Source organism: Lytechinus variegatus, chromosome 15 (assembly GCF_018143015.1).
Source record: "Lytechinus variegatus isolate NC3 chromosome 15, Lvar_3.0, whole genome shotgun sequence".
Taxonomy (NCBI): Eukaryota; Metazoa; Echinodermata; class Echinoidea; order Temnopleuroida; family Toxopneustidae; genus Lytechinus; species Lytechinus variegatus.
The window spans coordinates 23,464,107-23,488,969 of record NC_054754.1 but is presented as its reverse complement, the minus strand read 5'-3'; the positions used below and the strand labels follow the sequence as shown (position 1 = coordinate 23,488,969).

At 39.1% G+C, this 24,863-nt stretch overlaps 1 protein-coding gene across 1 annotated transcript; it reads right to left on the bottom strand.

The window, feature by feature from the left end:
* Positions 1-2,065: 2,065 nt before the first annotated feature.
* Positions 2,066-24,311, bottom strand: LOC121428410 (tyrosine-protein kinase ABL1-like; the record flags this gene model as incomplete). Its single annotated transcript, XM_041625009.1, has 9 exons — positions 2,066-5,587; positions 6,503-6,692; positions 7,498-7,688; positions 11,189-11,373; positions 13,726-13,903; positions 16,357-16,441; positions 17,047-17,319; positions 18,972-19,273; positions 24,107-24,311. Coding segments are annotated over 9 exons (3,009 nt in total), but the record flags the coding sequence as incomplete, so codon positions are not given.
* Between the last annotated feature and the right edge of the window lie 552 nt (positions 24,312-24,863).

Genomic DNA, 24,863 nt, shown 5'->3' with positions numbered 1-24,863 from the left:
CAATAGAACGAAGGAGAAGGGCTGATGATAACACAGGCATATTAATTCAGGGGCCTGTTTTCATGAAAAGTCGCAATCAAAGGCAACTCCAATTGCCAAACGCAACTTGACTTTTGAAGCAACCCAAAACACTTATAATTTAAACTTGTACTTGATTGTTTTCTACATTGGGTTTTTCAAAAACCTGTTCCTTCATTCCAAGATGATATCAAGCATGCCTATAAAAAAGAGTGATCCTTATAGCCAATTACCTTTCAATAATTTTTATTTCAAGAAATACTTTACCTGGAGTCCCACCACACCCCTCAATTAATGAAAAAGGTATACTTTGCTCTTTCAAACAGGATAATAATAATTGTACATTTATATAAATGTAGCTTAATTTCTGTATGTACATGTATATACTCAACTGCGCACTACAATACTATAAAGGACAAAGTTTTCAATGAGTCGACTTTCGAAAATTCAGTATTTCTGAAATTTGTGTTCTCTCTAAAAAACTCCTACAATTCCATGTGCAACAAGACAAAAAAGGGCTTAGCACCTTCGTGGTCATTGGCAGACAATCTGTCTGCTATTAAAGAGCAAGACACTTGTACTTCCAAGTTGAATTTTTGAAATAATGTCATTCGCACTCCCGACATTATTGAAAGGAAAGAGAGCACTTTAGTAAACTTAGCACTAGAAGGCAGTTCAAGCTAAAGCCAATCTAAAAATAATAGTGTGTCTTGACATTCATCCTTTGCTTGTGAAGATGACCACAACTTCACAAATTCTTGTGGGTTTGAAGATAAGACGAATAGCCTAATCTTCGCCCAGACAAGTCTGTTGCAGTGTGGACAAGCAAAAGCCACGGAAAAGATTATCTCTAGATAGATGGCACTACATAAATGCCTATTATTATCATATCTTCATCAATATATTATGCTATTTATCAAAAAAAAAGAATTTTAAAGAGGCGTATTTGAATTGGAATGTTGCGCAGGAGAGAAATACAAGAAATATCTTTTCCTATAAAATATTTTTTATCACTATGAAGAAGGTTAATTTTTATACACCATGCAGGGAATAATTACAGGAATATGTCTACCTGCAAAAACTTGCTGAAGATAAGGGCTTATTTGACTTCATTCATTATTCATTCATTTTTTTTTCATCTTGCAGCTAATGCTGATATCATAATTGCAAACCTTCAGGTCAGTTAAGAATCATACGATATTTTCAAGCTACAACTAATCGGTCATTCATTTGCTGCGATGATAACTACAGTCATAAGCGCCCATATGGATGCTTAAGATAACACTGAATTTCCAAGGAAACAATGAATGCATGTATGTACATCATATTCTGAATATATTTTGAACAAACTTGTATTAACATGTTGATGTTGCTGGCTTTTCACAGTTGTGGTTGATTGGGTCAATCACGACTCTACGTAGGACGGGGATCATATTTAAAAACCATGTTTGACAGTCGTATGCATTTTAGATATATTGGGATTGCTGTCTTTCCATACACTCTTTAAGGGATGGTCTAACCTGGAAATGCCGAAAATTTCATCAAAATCGGATAACAAATAACAAAGTTATTTAATTTTAAAGTAAAGCAATATTTTGTGAAAACAGTCGTCATGAATATTCATTAGGTGGGCTGATGTCACATCTCCACTTGTGCTTTTGTATTTTATTATATGAAATTAGGTTTATTCAATTTTTTTTCCTCCTCCAAGAACTAGAAAAATTGGATTGACAACTGATTTAGTGCATTAGATATTATTGCTGCAACTTATTTCATTATAAGGGAGACATATTATTCACACGAGTATGAAATAATGAAAAAATTATGATTTTATGTAATAACATAAGAAAACAGAAAGTGGAGATGTGACATCATCAGCCCACCTAATGAATATTCATGATGACTGTTTTCACAAAATATTGGTAAACTTTATTTGTTATCCGATTTTGATGAAATTTTCAGCACTTTGCTCAGAGAATTCTACTCTATGTATGAAGATATAAATATTTTTAGCCCGGACCATCCTTTTAAAACACGAGAGGGTGGAAAAGTGCAGAGTACAGCGTTTTCCACCCTTAAAAAAAAACTTTCACTCCTCTGCCCTTTTAAAGGGTGCTTTCTTTACCCCTATCCAACCTTTCACTTTTTAGAGTGTATTTGGGCCCTGATCTCATTTTCTAGCTTTAATCGTGTTAATGAAAAATTAATTTACAAGGCAATGATGTGTTTTTTGTATCCTCTAAAGCTTCTTACCAAATATAAACACTCAATCTATTCTGAAAATCAAGTGAAAGCTTTAAAAGATGATTGCATAGAAAAGACTTTTTATAGAGTGCTTAAAATTTAGAATATATGATTTTTTTTTAATTTGGCAAGTAAAAATCAATGTCAGATCAGATACATTAGATTCACATTCAGCCCACATTAATATCTTCTGCATATTTTCCCAACTGCAGACAAAATGGGTAATTTATAGCAAAGCTGCTAACCTGAACAAGAACATCTGAAAATCAGTATTTTTAAGGAAATACCATGGGACAAAACATGAAAATGGAACTATAGAAATTCGTATTTCTTACGAAACCATCAGCATCCTTCTAATTTTTCATTACTAAATACTGAAAATCAATACTACATGTAGTTTCAATAGCAGCTCTTTTATAGTTTGGTGTTTATTGTCACGCAAGTACAAGTTCTAACACAAAACTTGAAATGAGTCTACCTCTCAGATAGATGTATAAACTTGATGCTGATTTGGCAATAATTGGATCAGTATTTGTACAAATCTAAATTTGGTGTTGGGCCAAGAATTAGAAACACCCAAATTTGTTTGAGTTAACACCAACATTTTCAATTCAACAATTAACATAATGGGTGATTTCACGATTGGTGTTGAAGTTGGTGTTTAAGTTGATGCCAAACAAGCACCAGCTGTGACACCGAACTCAAAATGAGGCTAGTGCTGGGATTGCCATTATATCATGTTTTTTTTAGCAATAAGCACACATGATTAGTATGAATTTTGTTAACTGGTTGTCTACAAGATCCAAGTGGTGTCTGTAGAAGTCTAAGGTCCGTATTGTTAAGTACGTTTTATCAAAACTCTGGTCTAAATTTGTGGTTTAATTATGGATAGCCATTTGTAACAAATACAAAATATTGGTTCAATTTATCAGCTAACTTGACACTCCAATCATTTTTCAATTAAGTTTCAGAGAATCATGACAATAGTCTTTTTCATCATTACAGCTTGATGAAAGAGCCTAGTTTATAAGGAACACACAACGTTAATCAATTTTGACATTTTTCGGCTTCTCAGGATATCAGTTAGACCATAGCCTAAATCAGACCAGGACTTCAGAATAGGGGCCTATAGGAATAACAGATTACTGTATCCGAATGGTTGACAACTTATTCATTCAATGTTTTAAGGTTCAGTCCAGAAGCCTTTAAAGCCCTCCAAACACCAACACCAACAATGAAGATTGGCCAATTTTGCACCAACTAATAGGTCAACGTACATGTAGCAGAAAGTCAGAACAACTCTCAACAACCACATCTGTATGATAATAATTATGCCTACCAATATGGATCTTCTACGAGACTGTGAATATGAAGGACAATTGGCTTTTCATAACGCAGCTACATGTAAAAGCATTCACATTTTCATCTGACATTGTTTAGGATATATTCTGATACCTCAAATGAAGGATTGATGGCATAGGATCAATTTAAGTATGAGCAATATTACAAACTGTCCTCATGCTGATAATAACATCAATCGATGAACTCTGCATCACATTTTGCACCTACTTCAAATACCTTTGAGTTGTCATGTCACACAATTCTGCCGATAGTATCTTTTAACATTCCTCTGGCTCATATGTTGCTTTCAAGTAGTTATTTCTTAGTAAGATCAAATATCTGCAGCAGAATTCCTGATCAATATCTTAAATCACCTTGTCAAGAAAGAAAAAAATGTAAGATTTTTTTCAGTACAGGGGCAGTATGATTGCATCAGAAGTGTAACATTTCAATTATCTACAAATAACATTTCACACGATATTCCATTTCTGGCCGTGTTTCTATTCATCACCCATACATAATATCGGTAGATGATCGACTGAGTTGCAACTGGCTGTGTCCAATCAAAGAGATGCACTCTCAAGCTACCGCTGAACGATGCCACGAATGTCAGACACGTTTGTATGCAAGTCCTTAACTATTCTTTCCAGTTCACTGCTGGAAGCGGAAGACCAACGGACTCTCAGCGACTTTGTGTTTGACTCCAGAGAGTTCAAAATTTCCCGGAACGAGAAGCGTGCCTTGACCATGACAGAATCTACGTGCTTGGTGCACTGCTTGAAGAAGTTGTCCAACTCTGAGCAAAGTTCGCCGCTATATTTGCTGTATTCGCCGTTCTGGATGAGCATGTTTGTCTGAGCGTACAGCATTTCGGCCATCTGTAGGACTTCAGCCTTTCCACCCTGTCCGGAAGAATCATTCTTGATCGGTGAATTGCCACGCTTTCTTGCCGATGCGCGCTTCTCGGGGCGTAACTTGACACCGGGACTCACGTTGGGCGATGACCTTGGGATGGTAATTTCAGGTTTGGGGCTGGTAATGATTGGCTTTGGTCCTTTGATTTGGGGTTTGGCCCCTTTAATCTGAGGCTTACTGTTCAAGAACGACCTTGAGGGGGAACCCCTGGGGCTAGGGGTGGTTGGGGATTCAACAGGACTAGCTAATCTAGCAGGAGGCGGGGCAGGAGGAGGGACAGACGGTCTCACAATGTCTTTTCGTTTGTCTCGACTACGACCCGTTGGAGACGTTGGCAGGTCTTTGAAATTGTCCGTGTCCGGCGATTCCAATTGGTCAACTTGCTCTTGGTAAAATGGTAGCGACTTGGTTTTCCCAAGTGGCTCTTTTGAACTGTCATGACCACCGTTTTCTGGCCAGTTGCTAGGTTTACTAGGTTTTGCAGGAAGAGGTTTAAAGGCAGGTTTTCCTACCATATGTCCATGCACCTCTCCATTTCCTTCTCTTATAACAGGGTTCTTGTTTTTACGATCTAACGTTGGACTCGAGGGCGATCTGGGGATTGGGTACGATTCATTAGCATCTGCGATATTCTCTAGACTAGGTTTTTTCTCTATTTTAGGTTCTTTCGCTATTCTCGATGGCTTTGTCTTCTTCCCATCCCCTCCCCCGAATCCACTACCAGGCGGCCTTAGAGCTGTCCGAGGGCCAAAGCCCGAGTTAAAGCCGTCATGCACGCCATCTGAGCCACTATTACCGGGAGGTGATGTCCCAGGCAGTACACAATTTAATTCATGTCCAACGATATCACCAAGCATTTTGGGAACTCCGTTCTCTTTCCGATGGATTGGAGAATTCTTGTGGTCCATGTGGTGGTCTCTGGAAAGAAGCTTCAGCTCATCTTCGGCTGAGGAACTGTTCCGCCGCTCCTGATCTTTTCTCTTGGGCGTGTCTTTCTTGCGAAGATTCTTCATGAAAGCTGGCTTCTTTCTTGAAACCTCAGGCGATGCCGGTGGCGATGAGGATTTTACTATCAAGAGATAAATTTGAAAAAAAGTCAATGGAACATCATGTATTTTGACCAACAGGATATTTAATTTCATGTTATGTCTGACCCTTGAGCTGAAAACCCACCATAACCCTTGAGCTAAAACCCACAATAATCCTTGGGCTCAAACCCACGATAACCCTTGAGTTCAAACCCACAATAACCCTTGGCAAATAGATTATTAAATGCACGAGTTCTAAGTCTATTATTTGGGGGCATTGCAAGACGACATTTGCAATCAATTGCAAATTTTTATCAAAATTTTACAGTCAATCAATTTTCAGCTCTCGCGTCTAAGAATTTACTTCTTGTTGCAGGAAGCAGATCTGGGCCCCATCTTACAAAGAGGTTTGATTAATCCGATCAATCTCAACTGTATGGAAATCCATTGATGTCATATTTTTACCAAATAAATTTGCACAGTTTCCTTTTTAAACAAAGAGAAGCACAATGAATCTTTAAGAAATCAATTAAAATATGAATTTACAGGATATCTACAAAACGTATCAGCAAACAGGCACTTTAGGTGATGTTGCTGGCTTTCCATAATTATGGTTGATTGGATCATCGCAACTCCTTGTAGGGGCCCAGTAATCAATTGCAAATTTGCATTTCATGGTGGTCTCTGGAAAGAAGCTCAAGCTCATCCTCGGCTGAGGAACTGTTCCGCCGCTCCTGATCTTTTATCTTGGTCGTGTCTTTCTTGCGAAGATTCTTCATGAAAGCTGGCATTTTTCTTGAAACTTCAGGGGCACCAGTAATCAATTGCAAATTTGCAATTCATTTCAAGACATGTGATTGACTTTTGGGGCCAAACATAGACTTGCAATTGATCACAAAGTTTCTTGCAATGCTCCATGGTGAAAAAAAAAAAAACAAGGGGAAATATTGAGTCACCTGTATCAACAATCGTGTGAGCTTCCTTGCCTCTCGGAGGCTCGTTCTCATTAGTCTGCTGCCCTCGCCTGATGCTCTTCTTCTTAGCCGGGAGGGTAGGCGGATCCTTGCCACGTCTGTGCAGGGACTTCTCCACCTCTTCGCTGATACTGCTGTTCTGGAACATGTTGTTCATCTCTTCATGAATTTCCTGAAAGAGCAAAGAAATTTAAAATAAAAAATGTCTGGGGGCCCATTTTGCATTAACAGCTAAAAGCTCCTGAAATTATTCCCTTTGACTGGCTGAATGGGGAATTTCTTCCTGCCGGGTACCCATTCACCTCACCTGGGTTGAGTGCAGCACAATGTGGGTAAATCTAATGCTGAAAATAAAACACGCCATGACTGGAATCGAACCCACGTCCCTCCGATCGAAAGACTTGAGTCATAACCATGACGACCCCACGAGATGAATACGGTAAGAAGCAAATCAGAGGAAGATTTTTTAAAAATATGCTTAGGTCCTGTAACATAAAGCTTTGTGATTGATTGTAATGCTGCTTTTTATGATTGATCATACACAATCAACGCAATCAATCATAGAAATCAGTCCCATAATCAATCCCTAAGCTTTATGTTACAGGCCCCTGATGTAAGTTCTCCATTTAGACAGGGTCATGTATCTTCAACCCTGGACCCCGTAACATAAAGCTTAGAAAATGATCATAAGTCTGATATCTGTGATTGATCATACACAATATTCAATCCTAGAAATCAGCCTCATGATCAATCATTAGGCTTTATACCACACGGCCCAGGAGGGTGTTACAAAAAGCTATTCACAAATCATGCATGACTTTACACACAACTGGAACATGTTCTTAGGTGGAAAGTCAGCTTCACAGCCTGGTACATATCACATAGCACAAGATGTACCATTGCATGCAATGGGATGCAGGCCTGTTAGCTATCTGAAATATGACTACTCTTAGACACCACAGTCAACACAAACTCACAGAGAACGAGGGCCTCTCGGTGGGCCTCCACTCCCAGCACTTGAGCATGAGCTTGTAGACGTCCGTCGGGCAGCCTTCTGGTCTCTCCATCCTGTAGCCCTGCTCAAGTTTGCCGTAGACGTGCTGGAGATCCACCCCAGGGTACGGGGAACATCCGTACGTTGCAATCTCCCAGAGTAGGATACCAAAGGCTGTGAGGGAATAAGAATAACAATAATAAATAATGTGTACCATTTATATAAGACAGCTTCTATATCAATACACTCTACTGCACTTAACATATGGTATCATATCATTACCCCGGCTGTAGCCGAGCCGCCATTTAGGCGCTCAAGCATTCGAGGAATTTCTTCCTACCGGGTACCCATACACCTCACCCGCGTTGAGTGCGGTGCCATGTGGGTAAATTTCTTGCTGAAGAAAAACACGCCATCCCTCAGATTGAGAGACCCTGTTTGCATCTATATTCGTAAACTAGGTTAGAGGAAACCAGTTTAAGTGAAAACTAGTTTAACATGTAACGGGATGATCGAAGCAGTCTTGGAAGCAATCCTATGTGGTCTTCCAAACCAGACTGAAAAAAAACTACATTTACAATGGTTTACTTCCTACTTCACACACTGGTCTTCCCTCATCTAATTTCATCAAATGAAAAAAATCCAGAATAAAGAGGACATGGGGTTGATGGAGCATTCTTTGCTGCCACACCCCGTCTCTGGAAATCCCTTCCCCACTCAGTTCATATCTTATCCTCTCTACAGTCATTCAGAAGAAATTTGAAATCCTTTCTTATAGCTCCCACTCCCTATGAATTACATTATAACTTTTTATGCATGTATAATATTTGTTTACTACTTTGCTGTGTATTGTTTTCAATTGTAAGGCACCTTATGCATTTCTTAGAATGGATATGTGCACCTTAGCAATGTAGATACTATTATTAACATTATCATCAGATGTTGTTTGAAGGTTTGCATGGTGGCATGTACAATTGCTGATGTGGTTTACGGTACACCATGTGGAGTGTTATAGAAGCAGTGGATAGAAGAAGAGAGGAAGTGGATAGGCGAGAAAGTGGAGATTTGAGAATAGAGTATTCTTTCTTGAGAATAGTCCTGAAAAGGACTGTAAACCAGAAGGAATGTTGAGTGAGAACAGCTTGAGTAGTAGAGCTGATGAGGAGATGCTGGCTTGCGTCGGCGAGTAGAGATGATGAGTAGTAGAGAGACTCGACGTTTCGGACAGGTTGACTGTCCGTCTTCAGGAGTGAGTGTTCGCTCGGCGTGCGGCGTGCGGCCGCTCGGCGTGCGACTCAGACCTAGCATCCAGAACCAATCTCACACCAGACCAGATCCACGACCTCCTCCTCACCTGTCTCAACTCCAACTCCTTCAAATGGCGCAACAACTACTACAAACAACTACAAGGAGCAGCCATGGGGTCACCTCTCTCACCAATCATCGCTAACATCTTCATGGAACACTTTGAGCACCAAGCACTCAAGACTGCGGACAAACCTCCTTCACTCTGGCTCCGCTACGTCGACGACACCTTTGTCATCTGGCCGCACAGCACACCCGACCTTCACCAGTTTCTCAACCACCTCAACAACCAGCACCCCAGCATCAAGTTCACCATGGAGACCCAACGCGACAACTCAATTCCATTTCTAGACGTCCTCATCACTAAGACACCGTCTGGATTCCCATCTCACCAGGTGTACCGGAAACCCACCCACACAGACCGCTACCTCAACTTCCGCTCACACCACCACCCGTCCATCCACCAATCAGTCGCCAACACTCTCATCAGACGAGCCCACCAACTCAGCGACAAGGCACACTTACATCAAGAACTCAAGCACGTGACCAATGCACTCACCACCATCAACCACTACCCCAGAAGAAGGATCAAGACTCAACCACCCAACCATCAACCCAGCACCAACAGCACCGAAAACCCATCCGAAACCAAGCCCGTCGCCACCATAGTACTACCCTACATCGGCAAGACCTCACACCGACTACAACGCATCCTTCACTCTGCCAACATCCTCGTCAGACACCAATCCTCTCGAAAACTACACTCCATCCTTCACTCTCATAAGGACAAGCACCCATCCAACAAACAACCAGGCGTCTACAGGATCCCCTGCGACTGCGGTAAAGTCTACATTGGGGAAACCGGCCGAGACTTCGACACCAGACTCAAGGAACACAAGACCCACCACCGACGCAGCGACTGGGACCGATCCGCCATCGTCAAGCACGCACAACAAGAGAATCACCGCATAGAATGGGAAAGGAGCCACCTAATCACCAACATCCGGCACTGGAATACCAGAAGGGTCAGGGAAGCCATTGAGATACATCAACACAACACTGTGCCTCAAGACCCTGGCCTCCACATCAACAGCATCTGGCACCCAATCCTACGTCACCACCAAACTTCTAACCAATCCACAAACAACCAGCCGTCCACCGTCACTCCACCGAGCCCTCCTACCCAACACAGCAGTCTGATTGCATCACCTACTCAACCAGGGACTCCGCCGACACACACACCACCGCCACCGACACCTCGCTACAACCTCCGCCGACGACCCAACACCTCATCCGTACACCAGGCCACCCACTCACTCCCGCCGAAGCTCACCCGACGAGTCCGCCGACCAACACGCACAGATCGCCACCATTGATGTACACACCGCCGACACACACACACGCCGCCGTAACTCACGCCGCCGTCTACTCACCACGTCCGCATACGACGCCCACTCGTTTCCCGCCAAAACCGCCGACCCACACACAGAGCGCCACCTACGACGTCAACCCGCCGTGACCGCCGGCCTAGAGCTTTCCCCCACGTCCGCACGCACGCCATAAGTACCGCCGCACGCCGAGCGAACACTCACTCCTGAAGACGGACAGTCAACCTGTCCGAAACGTCGAGTCTCTCTACTACTCATCATCTCTACTCGCCGACGCAAGCCAGCATCTCCTCATCAGCTCTACTACTCAAGCTGTTCTCACTCAACATTCCTTCTGGTTTACAGTCCTTTTCAGGACTATTCTCAAGAAAGAATACTCTATTCTCAAATCTCCACTTTCTCGCCTATCCACTTCCTCTCTTCTTCTATCCACTGCTTCTATAACACTCCACATGGTGTACCGTAAACCACATCAGCAATTAACATTATCATATACTGATGGTGTCCACCAATGCCATGTTAAATCTACTGTAGGAGTAAAAAAACATACCATGTTTATTCCTATACAAGGATCCCAAAAAGGTATTATTGCTTTTAAAATCCATTAGACACTATTTCTACATATATGTGGTAATGAGGGCTCAGTGTTAAAATCTCCTGTGGGGTGTGGGTACAGGAATGCAGCTTGCAAATTCCTGTACCAAATGCCGGGATGGGGGGGGGGGTTAAAATATTGGATATTGTATGAGGGTCAATAATTTACCTTTATCATTATATATCTTTCTTTGTGCCTATTAAAATACATGATTAAATGTACACATAAAGGTATCAAAATACACAAAATACATTAATAGCATATTGAAAACTTGATTGAAGCTGGATTGAATTGGTTCAACCATATATTATATAAAAAAAAACACACGTTTGGAAGTTATCATGGTCAGTGAATATCAAAGAGCAAATCTTGAGGGAGGCACATACCCCAAACGTCGGACTTGCTTGAGAACTTGTAGTAGGCCAGACTCTCTGGAGCGGTCCACTTGATGGGGAACTTGGCCCCGGCCTGAGCCGTGTAGATCTCCCCCTGGACCATCCTGGCAAGCCCAAAGTCTGCTACTTTTAGTAGGTGGTGCTCACCTAATAGGCAGTTCCTTGCTGCTAAATCTCTGTTATGGGGTAAAAAAACACATCAAATTGTTTCTTTGTAATTTGCTTCGTCATATCATTATGACAATCACGACCAAGAGAGAGTTGATCAAAGTTGGGTAGTATTCCCAAAATCCACTTCAAATTGTTTCTTTGTATTTGCTTTCTCATATCATCATAACAGTCATGGTCAAAAGAGAGTTAATCCATCCAATAACTCAGGTAGCATTCATGATCTCCATGGACAATTTTGTTTCCAGCGGCTTCCATTCTTCATTGAATGGAATATTTCTCAGTTTTCACAAAGACCAAAATCTGTTCGAAGAGGGATCAACAAATTATCTTCGGGGTCTCCCCCTCTTTGCCTTTCCATGGAGAGGCTCAACAAAAGAACAGAGTGTCAGCTCAAAAGAGTGAGGCAGCCACCCCAAAGTAAACATTAAGTTGCCAGGGAAGGTTCTCCATTAAGAGCTGAAATAATGATTTAGCCTTCAAGAAGTAAAACAAATATTGGCTTATCTAAAAGAGTAGGTACTCTTCTATGTACTGTCAAAATGTTGAAGTTTTTTTCAAATTGAGTAAAAAAGAAGAGTTTCTTTGACCTTCTTTGTACATACTGCTTGGAAGTATGAAAGGGATTACACAGTTTGCCTATCCTAAGTTGGAGGGATCATGAACCCCGCACTTCAAACCTTACTTTCTCATTTTCTGAAGCTCTCGCTGAATTTCTTATGCATCGGATCAAGTACCTTGAGTCGGTTATTGTTAATCAATTTTCACGAGTAAGCTTAGGAAAAGCCTTTCAAGAAAATCTCAAATTAAATTTTGACAACTCAGGGGCTCTACTTGCTATCTGTGTATACTATGTTTTAAGAGGAAACCATGAACATTCTATTCCAAAAGCATCATTGTATACTTCGCAATATAAAGTACAAAAGTCATTATTTCATCTACTACACAGCCTACAGTTTTGTACTTTTAACTACAATGTTTTGCTTATGACTGTACTTCAGTCATCATTATCACATCAATTGAGTGACTGATTATCTTATACGTGATTCCTGTCTGACTTATTAGTTTGTAATATATGATTACAGCATTTGCTGCAAGAAAAAAAACCAAATACATTTTTAGATCCTGATTGAAGTTGAACAACCCCTTTAAAGTGATTGGTTAACATTGGTTAGACTTTTAAAAAATCTGAGCTAGAAGGTCACACTTGTCACCTTTGTCTGTGATATGTTACAAAAATGAAGCCCAGAAAAATTGCGTTCGAAAATAAGTATTTAGTGCTTCAAAAATTGAAATATAAAGTGACTGGAAACACCATCTTAATTTCATCCCATACACTTATGTGTACTATTTAGGCGTCTATAAGACACCTATTTACAAAATTGGGGTTTGTCTTGTAGTTTTAGCTTTTCATTCTCAATTATGGTTGTTTTCAGGGTTTATTAGTTCTAATACATGCACTTGTACACATATTTCATCTTGGTTTGAGAATTCTTTAACCCTATCTAGGCCAGGGGGGGGGGCCTCGGAGGCCCCCCTCAACAAATCGCGCGATATTTTCGCCGTGCGAAATTTTTTGACCGCGCCACTCGCTGACTTTTTACTTTCAAGTCTTGCGCAACTTTTGAGACCAATTTTGTGTCACCCGGTTACGTGGTTACGAAATTACACAACATTATGTAAGTGCATGTCGTGATTTCATGTACAAAGTCAATGCAAATTGTGTTTTCAACCAAAATTCATAAATGTATGATCATTTTTAGTTTTTCTAGTCTAAATGTATTCATTTTATGCTTTTTGTGATCACAGAAGAGTCCCCAACAAATTTCATTGAAAAAAATAATGAAAAACAAAAGGTCAAAAAAACAAAGAAATACATAAGAAATTGCAAAAAAAAATATAATACATAAGAAAATGATCTGATATCACAATTTTTTTTCATGTACACTTGCTAAGGACACCACAAAGAGTTTCTATACCAAAATTAGTACATTTGGAGCTTTATTTAGGGAGTTAGAGGGAAAAGTATGATTTTGCATACTAATTACGCATAAATTAGCATAATCACTTTATAGCGATTCGCATGAATTAAATTACTATACAATCTTGTAGATTATGTCCCAGGCAACCCGCGTGCCAATTTTCGGCGCGATCGCGCGGTCAACGGCCGCGATCTTAAGGGGGGAGGCCCCCCCCCCCCGGCCATAGGAACTCCCAAAATACCCCAGCCTAGATAGGGTTAATTTGGCTGCTAACAAAGTTAAACAATACCTTTAAGAGGAAACAACTGTTTCCGTAATCCTGGCAAAAGAAAGTCACGGTCATGGTGAAAGAAAAAAAAAACCCAAACACACACTAACCTATGAATGAAACTATTTTTCTCCAAGTAGCTCATGCCAAACGCAACCTGCGTTGCCATGTAAAGCAGCGTGACGGCAGGCAGCGAGGTCTCATCGTTATCTCTCAAGTACTCCAAGAGGTTACCATAGGGCATGAATTCCGTCACGATGTAGAACGGGGGCTCTCTCGTGCATACACCTAGTTTAAGGAATAATATAGATACATTTATTTATTCATTTATTTATTTTTTCATTCATTTATTTATCTATTTACTTATTTAATCATTTATTTATCTATTTATTCATTCATTCATTCATTTACTTATTTATTTATTTATTCATTTTTTCATTTATTCATTTACTCATTTACTTATTTATTCATTTACTTATTTATTCATTTATTCATTTATCTAGTAAATTCTAATATTTATACAGGATGGCACATATCACCAACTAGTTGGTCTTTCTTGTGGCCCTCTTAACAAAAATCAACAAAAGATTAATAATTAATAATAGGCAAGGAAAAAGAAGACAAAACACAGTAATAAACAATATGTACAGACACAAAAGGTATGTAAATGTATTATAAGAAAAATTATTGCTATCCTCGTGAATTGTGTTCATTTGATAATCAACTTTGACGATGTAGGATTCGAAAGATTTTATAACATTCATAGGGGTATAGAGAGCAAAAGACTAATCACTACATCTAGGGATGCTATCATTCTTAATGGTATTTCCACACATTGCCATACAGCGTGAATTCTGACGCAGACGGGTTCTCTTGTGCATACACATACACTATTCATATAGATCAACTTTTTTAGAGTGCAAAATACATGTATCTTGAACTTCACCCTGGCGAAAACTTTGTTGTAAAAATAGCCCCCCCCCAAAAAAATAATAGAAAATATAGGTGAAATTTTGAGGAAAATACAGTGAAGATTAATAAAGTTATTGAATTTCATGTTGTTGATTTGTGACGTCATAAAGGAATATGAATATATACATGTAATATAAAATGCATAAATTTCAATTCTAATGGTTCAAGATGACTTGTTTTTTTTATTTTCTTGTAAGGAGCTGGTGTTAAATCAATTGTCCATTGATATACTTAAGGAACAATAAAAACCGTTTTCAAATTTCTGAGAAATGACGTTTTAGTGACTTTTTACCATATGATGTGTAGGAATGCTGTTTGCATATGATGTCACAAGTCAAATAGCCAAAAATATTTCTCATCCTTTGTTGGGTTTTCCTCAAACCTTCGCCAATATTTGAAAATATTTTCCTGCTATTTTTACAATATACTTTTTGTCAGGGTTAAACTTACCCTTCACGAGATATAACACTATAAAAATATGAAGAATACTATAACACTCCACTTTTAGACAGACCTTCATACACTTCGATAATGTCTACATGTTTGTGCTTTTATAAAGACATACCATTATAATAAAGAGGAAGAACATTCCTACTTTTATAGAACATTAAATGCACTGTGATGTCTCTAAGTGCTTTCAGAGAGACACATCATCCTAATAACAAGTACATTACACAGTGATAATGTCTCCAAGTACTTTTATAAACACACAGCAGGCCTTAAAACATTGTTATGTTGCCCTAATGGCCTCACACGAAAAAAATATTGTCTCTATATGTACTTTAAGAGATATTTCATAAGGAAAATAATAATTATGACAATAATGATAATGTCTGGTGCATTCCACTTTTCCAGAGTGCTAGTTACACTGCAATGTCTCCACAAAAGCACTTTAAATGTACCAGACGTTGATTATTTCTTGATTGCCTTTGCGATCTTGATATCAAGGTTAAGAAATAATAAACAGGCGGTCACGTGTAGTGTGGTTTCAAACAGACATTTCCTCTCAGAGACATACTGACATTGACTGGCAGGCTTCTGGCAATGGGCCTAACTACTACTAAAGGCATGATACACTTACCTGATTTACCTGTACACATTACATTCAAGGTCAAGTCAATTTGGTACAAGTTTTATTACTGCTTGTTCCTGTTGATGTTGATTTTATCATATTTTTTTTATTTTGGTTTGTTACTTTTTGAGTTTCATAAATATTCATACATTCATTCAATTTTTTAAGTCATTTATCTATTTGATTCCATCTATCTATCAATCCATATATTGTACAATTTGAATTTGAATATGGAAATAAATGAATTGAATTGAATCTATCTATCTATTTTGGGGAGGGGGAGCATTTTTATTATTTCTGTTCATTACATTCTGCCTTGGACCAGTGTTTCACAAAAATTTATTCAAGCCATAAAATAGCAAGGAACATTGAGTCATGCATAACTTCAAAAGTGTGGTGCACACTACACAATCAAAATTCCAGTCTATTTCAAGTCTCCCTATATTCAAAGAGTAAAAAAAATCCAAATCATCATGATATCATCACAGGCTGCAACTTGAAGCTGACTTGGACTTTATACTCTGGTCATAAGACTAGCAGCAATGCAAAATTATGATTTAATTACTCCTCGCATTAGGTTACACTTCTTGGAAATTTTAAATATGAAAATAATAAAAAGTTTGTGTTGAAACGAATAGTGTGCGGCCAGCTTTACTTATGAACAGCTTCTTGACAGATCCTCCAATCAATGCCTTACCTAATAACTGAACCAAGTTTGGATGCTTGATGTTTTTCATCACGGATGCTTCTCTTAGGAACTCATCCACCCTCATATTCTCCTCCTGTACAAACAAGAAAAATCATATTATAGAGAACATAGTTTGCATTTCAGCTGATTTGAGACATCTGCATGCCAACATACCTACAGAACATATTATGCACATAGCACACGATGAACAAACTGAGCAAAAACAACTTGAAAGAGTCTATTCTCTTTGTTTTAGCTGTCTCCCTCACCCAAAAATCTCTTGTTGCTTTTTATTCATAATGACATGGTGCGTGCACCCGCCTATTGACCATGTAACTGATTTTTCGTTAACATATTTTAGAATGAAAAAGTATAGGGCTGTTTTTCAAGATGATTTCTGAACAAAATGTGGCTGCTCCATACATTCCGATTCAGGCCACTCTGTAAATTCCGCACTCTTATGGAATGATCAACTTCAACCCTGGATTTAACGCTATACCCTAACGTAAACCTAACATATAATATAATACCCCTATTGCAACCCTATCCCTACATCTTAGATGAAATAAAGCCGGAGCAATTGTTGCCAGATAACGTCATGTCACCCTCTGACAAGGCGCCCAGTGATGTAATATCTATTGTGAAAATGTTTGTTTGTGAGTTGTTGTTTTTTTCATACAGAATAAAAAAACAACAAACCCTGAGTGTTTTGACTGCAACAATCTTGTTATGTTTCTTCCAGATGGCCTCGTAAACCTCCCCGTACTGTCCCCCGCCCAGCTTGTTCTTCATCGAGATATCCGTCCTCTCGATCTCCCACTCGTCTGGCAGTGGCGACACCCCGTAGATGATGGGCTTCTGCATCTTGGCCGCGGGGTATCGCAGCGTCGTGATCAGACCGTCCGACTGCTTGCAGTGGTGGTGGACCAGCTCGGCGATGGTACTGAACTTGCTCTCCGTCGTGACAAATACCTGGGGAAAATGATACAAATGCATAATATAGTATGTGTCTTGTTGGAATGCTCCACTGGGAGTGGAGAAAGTGCATGAATTGTGTACAAGCACGGGTAAAAATACATCCGTAAAGTGCTTAGAGATATCATTCTGGTGTATTAAGCTTCATAAAAGTAGAATATTATCATCATCAATAAAACTCAAAATGAGCAGTTTCCTTTTTCACAAATTGAGGATTACATTCTCAAGAATTGCAATACATAACTTTTTTGGTAATCAATGCTACTCCAAAAGGAGAAGAAAAAAAAAAGAAATGATCCTGCCTTTATGTAGTGTCTGGACACATGCTCCCTATCTTACTCCAGGGGCCCGTTGCAGAAAGAGTTGCGTTTAAACGCAATCCTAAAAAATCAATCGCAAGTCCCAAATGCGCGCTGTTGATTGGTTGAAAATCGAGTTGTGCATGATTTTCAGAGTTGCGATTAATTGCAACTCTGTCTGCAACAGTCCCCTGATTTAAAAGTTTTCACATCCACTACACAGACACTTCCTGGAACATAGAGAATCTGTTGTCAAAAGCCCTTCATGACAAAGCAGTCTTTGTCAAATCGAAACAGCAGTGTCGTCCTGGACTTTGGGCAAACGTTGTATTTGTGCAATTTTTCTTCAGCTCCAAATCTTAGGACAATCTGCTGTCATGGTTCACCACTTTTTAACGAAGACCTCTAAGCTGTTCATTGTGATTTGACAGGTATTTTCAATAGATATACTATGTTGTGAAATACGTCCTTGTTGGAATTGCAAAAACTTGCTATCATTTCTCTTACACACAGCATTTGAAAAAAATTTGAAAAGACTTTTGATGCCTAAAATCTTGCAATCAAACTATGGTAATAGTAAATAAAAACTTCGGTAAAAAACATGATCACTGGCATCCATAAAATCAGTTCCTTCTTTCAAACTCTGTTAGTAATATGAGTATTAGGACTCGACAATAGATTCATTACCCAAATCCTCATTAGAAGATAAACCACAGGTACATGTAAATACTGCATTGCAGCTCAATCCAACCCAAACTTAAAGTCACTCATGCAACTAATCTGTCACAATCACGAGGTCAATGAACCAATTATTGGCAAATCATCCTTCTAATATCTTGTTTTTCTTAAATTTGACCTCACTCACTTCCATCAGTGCCATCTCATTAATCTGAAAATCACATGTGAATGATACACATGTGTGTAGGTGCTGCTGTTTCATGAGTATGATGATCTTTAGAATTTATAAATAATGGTCAAGGGTTATTGCTACATTTTCTTTTTCATCTCTTAACATCTATAAAAATCTTGAAAGAGATATCCCAATATATGCTGTTGGTTGAATAACTGTCATGAAAACTTGTCTAAAATAACTTGTGTTATCATTTTTATTCTATATACATGTATGGCCAAGAAATTAAAGAAGCAAATTTGGGAAGCAAAGAAAGAATGAGCAAGACCATGTTTGATTTTAATACTAGTAAGTCTTTTTCTTCCGGGGTTGCTTTCTTGCGTTCAGTCTCATGCATGAAATGGGTAGCTTTCTTGTCTACACACATTTAAGCCTACTAGAGTGGTCTACGCAGGCAATGATGATCCATTACTTTTCTTTAAAAAAATATTCATACAAACCTTTCCATCCGACCCACTGCTAATTCTATAGTGGTACACCCGGCCATCGAAACGGAGGGATATTGACCTATGACCGGGACTGCTTTCACTGTCCCGGACCAGGAAGCTGCCATCGATGCCGCTACTGAGGAGGTATTCCGCCGCATTGCGAGAGATGGGGCCGTGGTACCAGGAGTGCTTCTCGAGGCTGTTGAAAGGGGTGACGTACGTCACGGGCACCCAGCCCGTCTTGCCGTTTTTGAGTTTCTTGGCCTCACACCACTCGCCACCCTTGTTGTAGCCCAGGATACGGACATGGTCACCTGGAAAGATATACAATTTCATACTGATTACCGATCAGAGAGGACACTAGGCGGTCTCAAACCGCCTCGATCACAAGAATCCCCGTTAAATTACGAGAACTTTTTAAGGCTAAAAAATACCTGTTAATTATTCCTGCATTCACACCGCCCCGAAACACATCCTTCGGGATAAGTTCCCGAAGTTACGAGCATATGCAGCGTGGTCTGATAAGCAGGCAAGGCGGGAGATTCAAAATCACTTGCCCAGCAGCCACCCACGCCGTCGCGCCCAACGACACGCTGGGATAAAAGTTCCCGTAATTTGCTTTCACATCGCCTAAATACCTGCGACCTTGGAAAAATTCCCACGAAAGTTCTCGTAATTTCGCCAAGTACCTACTATTTAGCGGGTATTTTCTTTCGGGGAAATTACGCGTAGTTTGCTTTCACATTACCAAAATACCTGGTATTTTCTGATCGGGGTAAATTTCCCGATCAGAGAATACCTGGAACTGGCGAACTTCGAGGCGGTCTGAAACCACCTATTGGTATTGAATAATATATCAGTCAATGGCATATCAAGAAAATCTCTGACAACCTGCACATTTCATCTACGGTATTATTCATTTTAAGAATCAATGGTATTTATTCATCTTGAGAAGCAACTTTCTTTAAACTTTAAACGTTCCTTTCCATTGTTTTTATCATCTTGAGAATCAACTTTCTTTAAACTTTAAACGTTCCTTTCCATTGTTTTTATCATCTTGAGAATCAACTTTCTTTAAACTTTAAACATTCCTTTCCATTGTTTCTATTAAACTTGTACTCAGTAACTTAATATTATACATGTACATGTATGTTTACCACATCTTTGACTTTTTTCTTTCCCCCCCCTCTTAGTTCTTACTGTCATATTTATTTTGGGGTCAACGCTCAACAAGGCAAATTGCTCTGTTTTGTTGACCCCTCATTCGACATAAACTGTTTTCTTTGTTGTTCTCTTATGTTAATCTATAACCATGATATTGATATGTTCATCATTGTTTTTATTTGTATGTATTGACTTTTATACAGGGTATGTGTTTTTATGAAGAATGAAATATAATCAATTCAATTCAATTTTCAGGGGCTACTTTTCACAGCTTACTGCCTAACTCTACAACATTGGATCAAGACTTTAAAATTGAGATAAATGAGGATTTTCATTGTTCCTTTCCTTAGCTTCCAGGGCTCTTTTGAGCATTTGGGGGGCTAACTTGCCCCTAGCCCCAATTAATATTTTTACCTGATGCATAGGAAAAGCACTACAATCATACCCCCCAGCAGCAGGGCCACAATTCATAAACTTTGGCATTTTCAAACTACCATGGACACCAAGATTGTGATTGATTACCGAGCCCTGTTGCCACGGTAATACAATAATCGTACAAATTTTTATTGGAACAGGATCCTGGTGTTTATGGCTGGTACCAATACACTGTCCCTTAATTCGAAACTTCCTAGATTGTTCATCACATCAATAAGTCAATGCTCCATCAGCTGACTCATTAACGGTTTACATGTATCTAGTTCCTTTTCGTCCTTTTGGACACCCCCCTCCCCAAGCACCTGCCCTAAAAAAGAAATAAACGGTTAACAACAAGATCCAATGAAAGGAAAGCAGCAATATGGTATTAAATTTAATTAGGACAAATTTCATATTGTTTACTTTTTCATTTTTTTTGGGGGGCGTTGTTTTATAGGGTTTTGTTTATTTTGATGAAACCAATTTATTCATTGCTTAGATTTTAATGTAGATATATATTTTTTTGTTAGTCCTTTTTTCAATTCTTTTGGGTTCTATATTTGATAGATATGTGACTATTGAAGTGCTATTGATCATGTAAATATTACTGATTCAATTATATTAATGATAACAAATTGTATATCATGACAGCGGTGATGTGGAAAGCAGTTTTGAAACTGACAATGTTGCCCTGTATAAATAAAACTACAAATTAAAATAAATACAAGTAAATTAAAAACAATTTTTACAGGTTCAATGGAGAAGTGTAAACAAAGTATTGATACCACATAACCCACATAAAATGTTATCCGGATTGCTAAATGTAGAATAGCAGCCAACAGTGACTGATGACCAGGAATAAGTGACAAAGCAATCTGATTGACAGGTTTTCTAAAACCGAAATTGCTCATCTCGCAAAATTAAATTACACACATAAATGAACGATCAATAAAGATGCAACATAACCCAAGGGAAGGAGGCAATTGTTGTTCAAATGCCAAAATGAGATTTTTTAATACAGAGAGTGTACATTACATGAAGCTACTGCAAAGCCTTGTTCAGATACTTTGATGTGACGATGGAAGAAAAAATGATGCCCAAGTTTTGATCATACACATGAAATAAAACAGGATGAAGACCATCAAGAATTCCTGTAACTTGCAAAAATAAACTCAAGACACTGTTCATTTTGATGACACCCGTGTTTGATGTGGTTTGTCCATGCAGATTTGGAAAATTCTTTTTGCAATATTTTTTAAAAAGAATGGTTCATTCGCAGCTTTGTATTGCCTCGCATTCAACATCTGGTTCGTCCACCGTATTTCATTGCCTTGAATTCAATGTACATACGGTGGTGCTCATAAGTTGGTAAACCCCAACAGAAAATGGCCAAAATTTAAAGTCTTAAAGTTCTACCTTGTTTGAGATATTCAATTGGGAATTCAGGTGAAAGAAAAAGTACATTCAATAAAGTCTGTTTCTCTTGGATCGCCAAAAAATTGTACTTACATCAGTATGTTTTCTACATTCAACACTCAGCATGAAGGAGTGTGTGGGGTTCACCATCTTTTGAGCACAACTGTGTATAGTTTGTCTGCAAATTCTTAATACATTCAGTGTATTTTTGACACCTGTCACATCCACTTTGTTTCTGTCTAAACAAGCCTGAACTGCTCACATGTACATTTGAAATGAACCAATACTTGCTTGCAAACACGTTTCTGCTTTAGGGGCAAGATGTCCTGATGGAAAAAAAAATTGATTCAGAAATCTAAACCTGCATACAGGCATCAATGTCTATGTACCATTGCACATAATATCTTGTGATAAATGTATGTCTTCAGGCATAGTAATAGAATATCCTGCTAAGAGTAGGATACAATTGATCTATATCGATATACATGTATGATGCATTCATGTATATCCGTAGGCATATCCCACAGGTTATTTTTGAATAAAAAAATCAATATCATGCAAGAATTGAACAGGGTTTTTTTTCTTCAAAATTCACCTGAGTGATATCCAACATCTACATTCAAATATTTAGTACTGGATTCAAATGCTTGTAAATTGCAACTGCTAATAGAAAATAATGTCAATTGGATATATCAGGAAGATATGTAAAAAGGCTATATCCCAAAGCCCTTTCCATTGCTTTGGAACAGGTTTTATTTAAAAGAGAAAAATATTGCAGATGTTTTTACTTCGGACTCTGCCTCACACAACTCCCTCTCACCCCCTCCTCCTCGGTAAATTGCCGATTTGTCTAATGCCGACTGGTCCACTCGCCACATGGTCTACTTTCATTTAACCCAATGCCATTCCGTCCATCAACATTTCATCTAACAACCATTTGGTCCAATCGTCACCATTTTGTCTATGACCATTTCATCTCATAACCAGTTGGTCTAATATCCATTTCATTTTTATTCATTTTGCACAATCAGAGATGCTAACTGATAGCTCAAAAAAATCCTGAAAACCCAGGCCGGGGGTCCAGGGGCCCGCCCAGGGCCCCTGGCGGGGTCAAGGGTGAAGCCCCCTGAAGCTTATTTTCTTATTCTTTAGAGGGCTGAAATCATTAATCTACAGTAGTACATAACAAATAATTAATGACATAATAAACTTCATATCATAGGCAAGAAAGGTGCTCAAAAAAAAAAAATCATGTAACCCGTACTCATTACGGTACGGGTTAACCTGCTGCGGGTTAATATGCTGCGGCCAATGGGTGCGACTCGGGACGGGTGTATGTAGCAGCTGGGGTGCCCTTTTTCACTCACTGTACTCATCAACAAGACAATCCTATACTATTGAAAATCGATAAATCACAATTTCTATCAAAATGATGGATAGTTCACACATATGAATTGATGAATACGCACCAGAGAACACATATTTCATGGTAGCAAATAGGTTTTCAGCTGAAATCCCGCGGTAGACAACCAATCACTCACGCAGCAGCAGGCAATTGCAGCCACACCGGGCCGTGCTTCGAGCGGTTCTACCGGGCGATCGCCCGACTGGGATAGATAGCGCTGACACCCGTATCCCTGCAGGGTATAGGGCGGCGTTTGCAACTGCTACAATGTATTGCTCGCGCGTACCGTGCTAAACTTCATGCTGCGCACAACGCTAATAATTTTCCGTCTGCGCAAAATGGCCATCCAAAATTGAAATTGCGCTCTCCGTAGCGAACTCCGTGACAAGATTTGGAGGGGAAATTTTTACGGATTTCACTTTGACAATCGATTTTTTTTCCGGAATATTTTTCAGCAAAGGAAAAAATCCGGAATTCCGGAAAAATCCGGAAAATTAGCAACTCTGCACAATTAACACTTTAATAGTCTAATTAGACCAAATGGCATAAATGGCTGTTGGACCAACTGGTTTTTAAATGAAATGGTGAGTGGAAGCATTGGCAATTAGACCATGTGGATAGTGGACGAACTGATGGTAGACAAAATGATAGTAGACGAGTTGGTAATTGGACAAATTGGCATTTTACAAATTGGAAATAAACCCTCCTCCCCTACCCCCAGTTAAGCAACAAAACAAAGTTTCTTTACCCTTTCTGACCGTGAGCTGGTTCTCGACTCCGCCATTGAAGTCGTAGAGGACCACAAACAGATCAGGATCATGCTCATCACCACCGCAGACATCTTCAGTTGAGTTCCATCCAGCGATATCTGGAGATTGAGCGTGGGTCGGTGTACTGGGTAGCGGACGAGACTGGATAGTATCGGAAGGGAAGTTGTCTGGAGTAATGAAAAAAAAGTGTTACTAACATTTAGTTACAGAAAAGAAAATGTGATTGACCAAGTATGGAAGCATAATGAACACGATACAAAGACAATTAAAACCTGGAAATACTTGATTACCAAAGAGAATGCACTTTAATCGACTATACATGTACATGTATGCTAAAAACCATTCATTCCTTGCAGAAATAAAAATCACAAACTTATCAGAGGGAGCACTGGATGATATTCATTTATCCTCTGGTTTTATTTTTTGGTGTTGACAGAATGCAAGCATGAATGACCGACTTAAAAATCTGATCTGGGGCCCGTCTTACATAGAATTGCGATTGATCCAATCAATTGGAACTCTATGGAAATCCATCAGTGTCATAATTATTTCTACAGGAAATTTGCAAAATGTCCTTTGAAAACAAAGGAGAACACACCAAATTGTCAAGAAATCAATGAATTTATGGACATACATTTATATCTAGAAATTTTGTGAACAAACATGTATTTTATTTGTTGACTTTGCTGGCTTTCCATAGTTGCTACGATCCGATCAATCGCAACTATTTGTAAT